At 45.3% G+C, this 12,251-nt stretch overlaps 1 protein-coding gene across 1 annotated transcript; it reads left to right on the forward strand.

The window, feature by feature from the left end:
• The first annotated feature begins 251 nt into the window (after positions 1–251).
• LOC138928522 (uncharacterized) lies at positions 252–3,955 on the forward strand. The gene is made up of 2 exons (XM_070285700.1): positions 252–307; positions 3,519–3,955. Exons 1-2 carry the CDS (start codon positions 286–288, stop codon positions 3,863–3,865), a joined length of 369 nt encoding a protein of 122 aa, XP_070141801.1. The 5' UTR covers positions 252–285; the 3' UTR covers positions 3,866–3,955.
• Positions 3,956–12,251: the final 8,296 nt, after the last annotated feature.

Consider the following 12,251-nt stretch of genomic DNA (forward strand, 5'->3'; position numbering starts at 1 on the left):
TCTGGTAAATCCCTGGACTCACATCAGTTTGTAAAACGTGTCAACTCCCTTCGTAACGCTTATCGTTGGGATGATCGTAAGCTAATATTTGCAGTTCAACAAAAGATGCTGGGTGCTGCTCGTTATTGGGTAGACTCTACGGATCAAATATTTCAAACATGGCCCCAGTTTACTGAACGATTTTTGAATGACTTCCCATGTCTCAGTAACCCGGCAGATGTTCACCTTAAAATGTCAAAAACGAATAGAGATTCCACCGAGTCACCGTCAGATTATTTCTACAAGATGCTCGCTTTGGGTAAAAAGGGTGAGTTACCAGATTCAGCAATTTGCACACACATTATCAATGGAATTAACGACTACGATTTAAAGAGAAAGATATCCAACAGTTATGTTTCCTGTAACGAACTACTACGCGATATTCTTGCATACTCCGCGCATAATATTATAAAGCATAACGCCATTCAAATGTCAAACAAACGGGATCTTAACGTCAGCCTTCAGAAGCCGAATTCTTCATTGAATACAAAACGTCCTTTCACCGATAAAGTCGAGGTATCGGTTAAATGCTACAAATTGTCAGAAAGTTGGACATTATTCTTCGAAATGTCCTGAGCCTCAGCGAAAGCCTCGTTGCACGCACTGCAACCGCACAACACACGATTCTGCCAGCTGCCCCGATAACCAAAAGACAGGTCCAAAAATTAATAAAATTGACTCTGATTCTGATTCAGAAATCTCCAAATCGATTTCGGTAAACGGCAATGAAACCATCGCATTCGTAGATCCAGGCAGTACGCGAACCCTAATTCGAAAATCATTCGCCGAAAGCGTAGGTGTTCTACAACGATGTGCTGTTACTCTGAACGGATTTGGTGGTGGGAAATTCCTTTGTACACAGAAACTATTCGCGAAAATTGTAATTGACGATTCGGATTACGAAGTTGAAGTTTTGGTCGTAGAAGATAAACTAATAACCGAAAATGTACTTTTGGGTAAGGATATCCTTTGTCGCGATGGAAACAAACTGATCATCCTCGGTAATGAGTGTTATGTAGAGAATATTCGAAAAATTCAAACAAGCCAAGAGCGTTCGTCAGTTGAGAACGAGCTCATAAACAAATTGGTATCGGAAAATGCGTCTTGCTTTGCGGAGAAAGCTAACGAGCTCGGTAAATGCTCTCTAACCAAAATGGAAATAACTTTAACATCAAACGTTCCCTGCTTCACTAAGCCTTACCGTACTCCTTTTGCACTCAGACCTGTCGTCGGTAATATTATCTCCGAGTTACTCGATAGTGATATAATTCGTCCGTCAGACTCCCCTTATGCATCTGGAATTGTCGTCGTTGAAAAACAGAATGATGAACATCGTCTTTGCGTCGACTACCGACGTCTCAACAGTATAACCGTCAAAAAACCATTTCCAATGCCAAATCTGGAGGAGCAATTCGCCCAATTAGCCGGGAATTCCTATTTTTCTCAGCTGGACTTGCGTATGGGATATCATCAAATCGAGGTTTGCGAATTCACCGCATTTGTGACTTCAGACGGCCACTACGAATATAACAGGATGCCGTTCGGTCTTGTCAATGCTCCAGCAGTATTTCAAGCGGTCATGAACAAAATAGTCAAACGCATGGAGCCAGGTGAGGAACTCGCATATCTAGATGATGTCATCATTCCCAGCAAATCATTTGATGAGGGTATCCAACGACTCGGAAAATTCTTCCGAATCCTTAAAGAGAGCGGTTTAACACTTCGCTACGACAAATGTAAATTTCTTCAATCCGAAATAACTTTCTTGGGCCATATTGTCAACAAAGATGGAATCACTCCAGGCGAAAACAAGGTGAGCGCTATTAAAAACTTCAAAGTCCCCACCAACGTAAAAGACGTCAGACGATTTTTGGGTCTAACGGGATTCTTTCGAAAGTTTGTTGAAAACTACTCCTTAATTACAAGACCCCTTACACGACTGTTGCGTAAGGTAGAGCAAAACAGCTTCGATTGGGGAAATGACCAGAAACGGGCTTTTAACGAGCTAATCGGTAAATTATGCTGTGTTCCAGTTTTGGTTCTGTACGACTTTGCTGCACATCATGAGGTACACACAGATGCTTGTGCGATCGGACTAGCAGGAGTCTTACTGCAATCTTAAGACAAAACGAATTGGCGACCCGTGTGTTACTTCAGTAGGCACTGTACTGACGCTGAAAGTCGATACCATAGCTACGAACTCGAAACGTTGGCCGTCGTAGAAACGCTACAAAGGTTCAGGGTGTATATTCTAGGAAAACCCTTCCGACTCGTCACTGATTGTTCCGCCATCGCCAAGGTAAAACTCAATAAAGAATTGATCCCTCAAGTCGCACGTTGGTGGATTAAAATACTGGACTACGGCTGCGAATTCATTCATCGTGATGGTAGTAAAATGGCCCATGTGGATGCCATGAGCCGCGCTCCCGTTTCACCTCCTGAAAAATCCTTACAGGAAGTAGTGCGCACCATAATTACGGACGTCGATGACTGGTTGCTAAATATGCAGCTTCAGGATGAGGCCCTTGTCCAAATATTTGCTGTATTGAAGGAACATCGTACCGGAAATCAGCTAAAACAACTTCAAGCTGATTACGTAATCAAAAATCACCGTCTATGTCGCAAGGTCGAAAAAGGAATAGCCTTCGTTGTACCAAAGTCCGTGAGATGGCGCATTGTTAAGATGTGTCATGATGATTTTGGGCATTTCGGTCTGAACAAAACAATTGGACGAATTCAAGAAAAGTTTTGGTTCCCAAGAATGCGGAAGTACGTGAAAGAATACATTTCAACATGCATTCAATGCTGCTACTACAAATCTAAAGGAGGCAAGCCAGTACCATTTCGCAGGCTACACATCGATCATTTGGGACCGTTTATTCGAAGCAAACGCGGAAATACCCATATACTAGCCATATCCGATCCCTTCAGTAAATATCTGATTGTAAAGGCAGTTAAAAGTACAAAAACTCTTCCAGTGCTGAACATTCTAAATGAAGTCTCCAGCTACTTCGGTCTGCCGAAAATAATAATATCCGATCATGGAACTGCTTTTACCTCGAAACAATTTGAAGAATACTGTATGCAAAACCAGATTCAACACATTAAAAACGCTGTGCGAACACCTCGTGCAAATGGACAAGTAGAGCGCGCTAACCAAACCATTCTTAACTACTTACGCACAGTGAACGACCACCCGAAGGATTGGGATCTTACTTTACACAATCTTCAATGGAGTGTAAACTCTCAAAAGAACGAAACCTCAGGATTCAGCCCGATTGATTTGGTGTTTAACTTTAATCCTATTGATGTAGTCCAGAACCATCTCACTGCAGCTATACACACCGATTTGGAATTAGACGAGATAGAATCTGTCATCGACAACAGAAACCAAGCGCTCTTCAATATTGCAAGCGAGCGAGCTAAATGGAAACAACGCTTTGATACCAAACACGCTAACCCTTCTATCTACTCCACAGGTAATCTTGTAGTCGTTGAAAATGAACCAGCTGCTACAGGCGAGTCGCGAAAGCTCGAACCACGCTATCGAGGACCATATATCGTCGTCAAGGTCCTTGGAAACGACCATTATGTAATCGAAGACATCCCAGGTATACAGATTACAGGACGTAAATACTGTTCTGTCTATTCCTCGGATAAAATCAAGCCGTGGTGCTCCAACGTCCCTGAGCTGGATGTTCCCGACGATGACGAGGATCGAATCGAGGACGATCCGAATGCAGGATTGGCCGAGCTGTCACGAGTGTCACGATCCGGTTCCGATGGAGAACCATTAGACAGCAACGGTCTGGCATCTCGGAGTTAGTTGGCGAAGAGTTGGAGAACGAGAACGACAAGCAACGCCAGCTCCGCGAGAACGACATTTCGAAAACGTATTAATCAAATAACGCACATATATCTGTATCCATTAATATTCTATAATCGAGTTGTTCATCATTAAAGTACAATTAAGATCACGAGTTAGTCTCTTTATTCACCGTAAGCCGTGCTATCTATTCGCCTTATTCCTGACAAATCAACAGCGACTCACACATTCCTAAAAATACACGTAAACAAAAGACGGTACAATTGGACAAAAACACATAACAACGACAGAAACATTGGTAAACTTTAGTTTTAAATACCTGGACAATCGTTTTCCATATTTATTCATTTAACTTCTTCGTAAGCTTTTGCCACAACAAACTATCAAAGTTGCACAATTTTTCGTGCCAATTTCATACAAAACAACTGCTATATAATCAGCTGACTTTAACAGCTGGCCAGCAGAACAGTGTTGCTCCATATATTAAAGTTACATATTTTTTATCTGTCTAGGGTGTTTAAAAATTAAAAATAAAAAAAATGTTAAGATACATAAAAATAAAAAAATTGACTTTATGCCAAAAAAAAAACGCGAAAAAAACCATAGTGGGCCGACAATATCGAGTTGATGAAAGTGTTTCGTTTGTTCACAAAATTTTAGCTCCAAGATGCACTTGCAAAGGAACAAGACAGACTGCAAATAGGTACTGATAGACCATACTCATTTCACTATCATTGAACTTTTGACGATAAGTCGAGTGACCACTGCTGCCATCGCATCCCCATTTATATATAGCAGTCAAAATAGTATCGTTATCATTTAATAGATTCTGCTCTTCAAAGCCTTGCCTAAACTGGTTAGCTTGTATGTATCCTTTGTATGGCCTACATCAATATAGAATGCAAGTGCTTCTTCAGGAATGAAAGGAACAATTGGATTCCTTTGTGTTTCCAATGACTGCTTTATATTTTGTCCAGATAGTGTGTTCATTAAAGAATGATGACAAGAATTATTTACCAATTTTTTTTTTTTTTATTCGGCTAGAATGCTCATTATGGCCACTGTGCACCTGTCCGTGTTTACACAAACTAGTCCCTCAGTTTTAAAGCTATCTGAATAAAACTTTTTACATGGTCTTATAAATACTCTCACTGCTATATATGTCGAAACGGGCCGGATCGGACAACTATATCATATAGTTGCCATAGAAATATAACTTGGCTGTTTTTCAACATACTTTGATAATTTTTAAGATATAGAGATTATTTGTTATTGTGCGGATTCAAATTAAATCCTAATGCTGAAATAGTTTTTATTGCTTGCCTCAGGTTCAGTACCTGTGGCAATAGTCGCCGCAATAGTCGCTCTAGGAGACTTCAATATACCTGGAGCTCGTTGGTCATCAGATGGTACGTCTAATGTCCTCCAAACTGCGGCACAGCATGACCTCATAGATGGTTTGCTTGACATTTCGTTGTCCCAAGTTTTGTTGAGCGTAGAAATCCCAATTCAGAACAGCTTTCCGAATTGAATTTTCAAAAATATGTTTTCCCCCAAAATTATCACAATAAATCGCACCAAATTTTTTCCCCCAATTTCTCTTTAAAATTTTTTTAAAAATTTTAGGTAAGTACCAAGGCAAAACTGAGTAAGCAGTTTTGTTGAGCGTAGAAATCCCAATTCAGAACAGCTTTCAGAATTGAATTTCATGCATTTTTGGCCGAGTTATGAATTTTCAAAAATATGTTTTCCCCCAAAATTATCACAATAAATCGCACCAAATTTTTTAAATCGCCTACCAGATCTGTGTTTCGTCTCTGATCCTGTAGGTGTAAACTTAACAAGAGTCGATCCATTGACGCTTCCCGAAGACCCTTACCATCCTACTTTCGAAGTGACCATCGATTTGGGGACTGTCGTAAAGACCAAACCTGATCTGAGTTGCTCAGCGACTAAAGTTCGCTGCTTTCGTAAAGCAAATTTTCAAAGGCTAGATATCTTAATTTCTGAATTTAATTGGTCTGAACTTTACAGATGCACTGACATGGCGTCCGCCGTGGATATTTTTTACAGTGCCATGAATGCATTCTTTGCATCGTGTGTTCCGTTAGCCTATCCGTCGGTTTCTGGTAAACCACCTTGGTTCACCAAAGAGCTGACACGCCTAAAAAGCGTTAAGTCTAGGCCTTATAATCGCTGTAAACGCACCGGATCTCTCACTTTTCATTCAAGATATCTTTGTGCTCGGTCGGATTTCTCCGTGCTTAACGCGCAGTGTTATAAAAGTTATTTAACTCGTTGTCCAAAACTTTTCGAGACTGTAATTACTCCCCACTTGCAGCATTTATGCAGCTCCGTAATTTCACCATGTCAGCATGGTTTTATGAGGCGAAGATCGACGACTACAAATCTCCTGGAACTCACCTCTTTCGTTATTAGAGGTTTCCAACGTAACTTTCAAAACGACGTGATTTACACAGACTTCAGTAAAGCTTTTGACTCGGTTAATCATCTTCTTGTAAGGAAGCTTGACTTAATCGGGTTTCCTGTCGATCTTCTTAAATGGATTTTGAGCTATTTGAGTGACAGAACTCAAAAGGTTCTGTTTAAAAATGCTCTATCCAAATTCCTCAGGGTAGCCACCGTCCCACAGGGTAGCCACCTCGGCCCGCTGCTATTTACATTGTTTATCAATGACCTCCCGCTGGTTCTAACGAATTCTAGAGTACTTATGTACGCTGATGACGTTAAGCTATGCTTGCAGTATAAGGACAGCTCTTGCCAGACAGACCTGCAATCGGATCTTAATAACTTTCAAGCATGGTGTCGTGCTAATTTATTACATCTCAATAGCTCTAAATGCAAGCTGATGACATTTTCACGTGTCACTCCCCAGTTTGCCACTTATATGCTAAATGATTGCGCTCTTGAAAGAATATCTCTTGTTGATGGTTTAGGCGATCGCTTAGACCCTAAACTTTCGTTCTCTGAACATATTTCGTGCATGGTTAATAAAGCCAAGGGAATGCTCGGTTTTATTAAGAGGTGGTCGAAGGAATTCGATTCCCCTTATATAACGAAGACCCTTTTTACTTCGTTAGTTCGCCCTATATTGGAGTATGGTTCATGCGTCTGGAGTCCTCAATTCAGAATCCATATTAAACGTATTGAATCTGTACAAAATAACTTTTTACTTTTCGCCCTCCGTGGCCTACCTTGGGATGCTGATGAGAGGCTACCGTCCTATTCAAGTAGACTCCTATTAATTAACTTACCCTCCCTAGCTAACCGTAGAACGATGCTTGGTGTCGTATTCCTTCATAAACTAATAAACGGTGATGTTGAGAGCCCCTTTCTTTTGGGGCATAATTATTCGTAGTGATAGCCCTTCCGTACTAAAAACTTTAATACTTGTTGAGTTAGCTCGTAATGTATCACCTTAGTCTAATTTTGCATGTGTTCTTATTTATTTATCGTAGTTATTATTTAGTTACATTATATTGTAACGAAAGCCGCCCAAATAGAGCTTTCGATCCTCAAGCCAGTTGGCAGCGCGGGCAGCTGCGCAATAAAGCACAGAACTCAAAACGAGCTAAGCTGCGCAATCCCGAGAACCTGACAGCCAGGATGCCTGGTCTCTCTGATTCTTTTCTTGTTCTTCGCCCGACTTCCTGAAAAAAACAACACGCCGATTGGGTGCAAAATAAAGTCAAGAAAATAATCCCAAAATCCTCGTGTGATCACTGGGTGGCTTTGACGGGGCAATTGGCACAGCTGAGTTCTTGGCAGCCACACCTTTAAATAAAAGTTCCGCTCGGCTTTCCGTAGCGATCTCGGCCGGCACCTCCTACGCCCGGCCGAAATTCGTTACATTGGTGCCAGGTGTGGGGTCCATAGTGTTTGCGATAACCCTGACCTACGAAAATGCCTAAGAACTCCGCCCGCCACCGCCGTCAAGCCTCCCCTGAAGGGCATAACCAGGAAGAACCACAGGATGATGCCGCCGCGATGGACGCCTTAAATCGAGCCGTCGACCGCTCCGTCCGGCTGCTCGAGCGGAAAATGGAGGACCTGGATCAGTCGATCAACCTAAAGCTAGAGCAGAAGTTCGAGCAGATGTGGGCGTCCTTCGAGAGGACTATGCTGGGCAACCGCTCCGGAAACAACGGAGCACAGCCCGCGCGCAGTCGCGACTGCGTGACACAAGCTTGGGGCAACTTGCATTCCGCCAGCACCCTGCGCTTCGCAGAGGCAGCTAACCCCTACTCTGCACCGGCGCGAGAAGAGTATTCCCGAAGGATGGACACCGGACCTGGAGCCGCGCCAGCTATTGCGCCGCCACCAGCGTACGACCTAACCTCACATTTGGGTATCCTCGAGGTGTCGGATGCGGAGCTGCCGCCCACATTCGACGGCACCCGTTCCTGCAGTTTCAGCGCCTCCTGGACGACATGGCCGAGGAGTACCAATGGTCAGAAAGGAAGAAGTGCAGGAAATTGTACACGTGTCTTCGGGGGCGTGCCCAGCGTTTTCACGCCACCCTCCCCGAGGCCACCCTCCACACGTATGAGGCCATAGCGGCCGCTATGCGCGAGTATTTCGCGGTCAGTAAGCATGCCGGCTATCACGCCTTCCACAATCGCATGCAGGGACCGCGAGAGTCGCTCGAGGACTTCGCCCTGGAGCTGGAACGCCTGGGCAGATGCGTGCTCGGTGAGTTGCCGGCTGCGACGTACAACAGCATCATAGTGCAGCGCTTCATCGACGGGATCCGAGAGACCGGATATCAAGTCCCGATCATCAGCAGCAATCCACACTCGCTGACAGACGCCCTCGACATGGCCTGCCGCATCGACGCCCAGTGCCGACGACGCTCAACCGCTGCCGTGATGACCGTCGCTGCCGTGGACCCAGAAGACCCCGTTGGCGCACCCCGGAGAGTAAACCACTTCCGGAATGCCGTGCCGTCCTCGGGAAACTAGCCGCTGTCAACCTCTCGGGGCGGAGGTTGACAGCCAACACCGACAGCCCCAGCGAGCGTGTGCTCACGCCCGCCATTCCTCATCGGCGGCCAAACAACGCCGCACATATCCAGCTCGCTCTCAATCCCGGACTACTGGAGCGGGTCCCCACCCCTGCGACCCCGCGCCACTCCTCGAAGCGAAGCCGCCGCCCACTGAGCAACCTGGTGCCCGACACAGTCTTCCTCCCAGTCGAGTCGAAGCCGTCCTGGCTCCCTTGCTCTCGCCGCCGCCGCTCGAGCAAAGTGCCCAGCAGCCACGGGACATTGAGATCGCCACAGCCCTGCACGCCTCGCAGCACCTCGACGAGAAGCTGCCGCCCACCGAGCAACCGGGCGCCCGACATAGTCTTCCTCCCAGTGGAGTCGAAGCCGTCCTGGCCCCCTCGTTCTCAGAGCCGCCGCCCGAAGAGAGTGCCGATTCGTCTCAGGAGTTACAGTTTGCCGCGATCTGGCACGTCGCCACCGTGCCCCGGCCGAGTGGCCTTTCGAGCACCCCCATCCAAGAAGCTGCCGGAACGGGAACCCCTGCTAGGGAAGCGCCGTCCGCCAGCGCACATCCGTTCCAGGAGCCGCCGTCCATCGAGATCGTCTCTGGACCGCCGCCTTCCGCAAATAGTGCGATCCGAACTGCCGCCGCCACCGAGTCCTACGGGACCACACCGCCGCCGCCGGCAGAAGGAGAGGAATCGGACGTGCACCCCGTCGACTCCGCCTTGAGCCGATTATTCGCCGAATACTCATCCGGAGAGCCGCCGCCAATCCCCCTAACTACGGGAAAACAACGGGAGACTGGAAATCCTAAAACTGAACGTTGCGGGATTCAGTCTCCGCCCGCCCAAGCTACGTATACCTGTCGTGCCGTGGGTGGCCCTCACTTACACTGCTTAATCTTTTTACAGAAGCAGCCTTTACGCCTGATCATCGACACCGGCGCCGTCTCCCTACTAAATGAGAGGGATCTGCAACAACGACTGCCGACAACCCCGTGCCGAGTGACACTTCAGTTACCATCAGCGGAACAATTCGTTGCCACCGCTCGAGTCAACGCCAGACTCGAAATTGCTGGAAGGCCGGTTACTCACGAGTTCTTGCTGGTGGAGGGCAGCACTCCTAGCCATCTGGGCATGGACTTTCTGCTGCGAAACATAGTAACCGTCGATCTGGAAAATCTTCAGCTACGGTTTCCGTGGGGAGATCTGCCGCTATATGCCCCGAATACAAAGCAGCGAAATTTGTTTGATTCGACTGCACCCAGTATCCTGCCATATAGCGACACCCACTTAACAGTGCGATGCACGTCTGAAGGACAGCTGCCGTTGGCCCTGTTAGAACGTGGAACACGGAACATGGAGATCGTTGCAGCCACGCACGCCTCGCAGCGTCCCGAACCGAAGCCGCCTCCCGAAGAGAGTGTGACCCGAGCTGCCGCCGCCGCCGAGTCTTACGAGACCACGCCGCCGCCGCATGCAGAAGGAGAAGAACCGGACGTGCGCCCAGTGGACTCTGCCAAGTCCACCACTACTCGGCCAGGAGGCTCGAGTCTGAGGAGGGGGTAATGTAACGAAAGCCGCCCAAATAGAGCTTTCGATCCTCAAGCCAGTTGGCAGCGCGAGCAGCTGCGCAATAAGGCACAGAACTCAAAACGAGCTAAGCTGCGCAATCCCGGGAATCTGACAGCCAGGATGCCTGGTCTCTCTGATTCTTTTCTTGTTCTTCGCCCGACTTCCTGAAAAAAAACAACACGCCGATTGGGTGCAAAATAAAGTCAAGGAAATAATCCCAAAATCCTCGTGTGATCACTGGGTGGCTTTGACGGGGCAATTGGCACAGCTGAGTTCTTGGCAGCCGCACCTTTAAATAAAAGTTCCGCTCGGCTTTCCGTAGCGATCTCGGCCGGCACCTCCTGCGCCCGGCCGAAATTCGTTACAATATTATTTTTTTAATATTTATTTTGCAGGCGTTTTTATTTATTTAACGTAGTTATTAGTTAGTTACATCATATTATATTTTTATACCCTTGCAGGGTATTATAATTTCAGTCAGAAGTTTGCAACGCAGTGAAGGAGACGTTTCCGACCCTATAAAGTATATATATTCTTGATCAGCATCAACAGCCGAGTCGATCTAGCCATGTCCGTCTGTCCGTCTGTCTGTCTGTCTGTCTGTCTGTCCGTCTGTCCGTCTGTCCGTCTGTCCGTCTGTCCGTCTGTCCGTCTGTCCGTCTGTCTGTCTGTCTGTCTGTCTGTCTGTTTCTACGCAAACTAGTCCCTCAGTTTTAAAGCTATCTGAATGAAACTTTGCATATAGTCTATGCTCTCACTGCTATATATGTCGGAACGGGCCGGATCAGACGACTATATCATATAGCTGCCATACAAATGTTCGATATATTTTTAGAAAAAAAATTATAACTTTGCTGTTTTTCAATATTTTTGCACCATTTGGCCATTATATATTATTTCTAAATTTTGGTAAAAATTTTATGAAAATCGGACGACTATATGATATAGCTGCCATAGGAACGATCGGGACATTAATAGGAAAAATTTTATAGCTTCGTTGTTTTTCAACGTATGTTTATCTACTCTAAGATATAAGCTTTTTTTATTATTCTAGAATTTTGGTATAAATGTTATAAAAATCGGACAATTATATCATATAGCTGCCATAGAAGCGATCGGTAAATGTATAAAATATGTAAAGCTGGGAATGTAAAACTGAAACTGTCAAACTGTAATCATAATAAGTATTGGTAAAATGTAATGAAACACTGTTTTGTGAGTCTTTTCAGCATTTAAATCTATAATATAAACATCGAAACCAATCTGCAAGGGTATACAAACTTCGACGTGCCGAAGTTAGCTTCCTTTCTTGTTTTATATTTATTTTGCATGCGTTTTTACTTATATATATATTTTAATTGTATTATATTTTTTTTCTTATTAAATTTTATTTTTGTACCCTCGTAACGTTTCCTCGTTCTTTTCTTCCTTCATTCACCGCGTCTATCTAGTTCGCGATTCGTGCCGTGCGGCGCGCCCCTCGGTCGGTTGGACGGGAGGTGGAAGCGGGACCCCGCGCGAAAAAAAAAAAAAAATAAGTACTATACCAATTGGGCTGCGGAGAAGTGAAGACGCAAAGAGTTATTTTCGTTCTGATTTTATTGGATATTGCATGGGGTTTATATACATGTTTTTGGGGCAAAGGATATTTACTTAGGTCTACTTTTGCGTTACATGGGCTTATCCTATAAAAACATAAACAGCTGGATACAGCCATGTGAACTACTTAGATAACTAATACCTGCGATGTCTGCATGCAACTGGTGTGAAGTGCGTGACCGATCGTGGGATTCTGTTTATG

This window comes from Drosophila kikkawai, chromosome 3L (assembly GCF_030179895.1).
Source record: "Drosophila kikkawai strain 14028-0561.14 chromosome 3L, DkikHiC1v2, whole genome shotgun sequence".
In the NCBI taxonomy this organism is placed as follows: Eukaryota; Metazoa; Arthropoda; class Insecta; order Diptera; family Drosophilidae; genus Drosophila; species Drosophila kikkawai.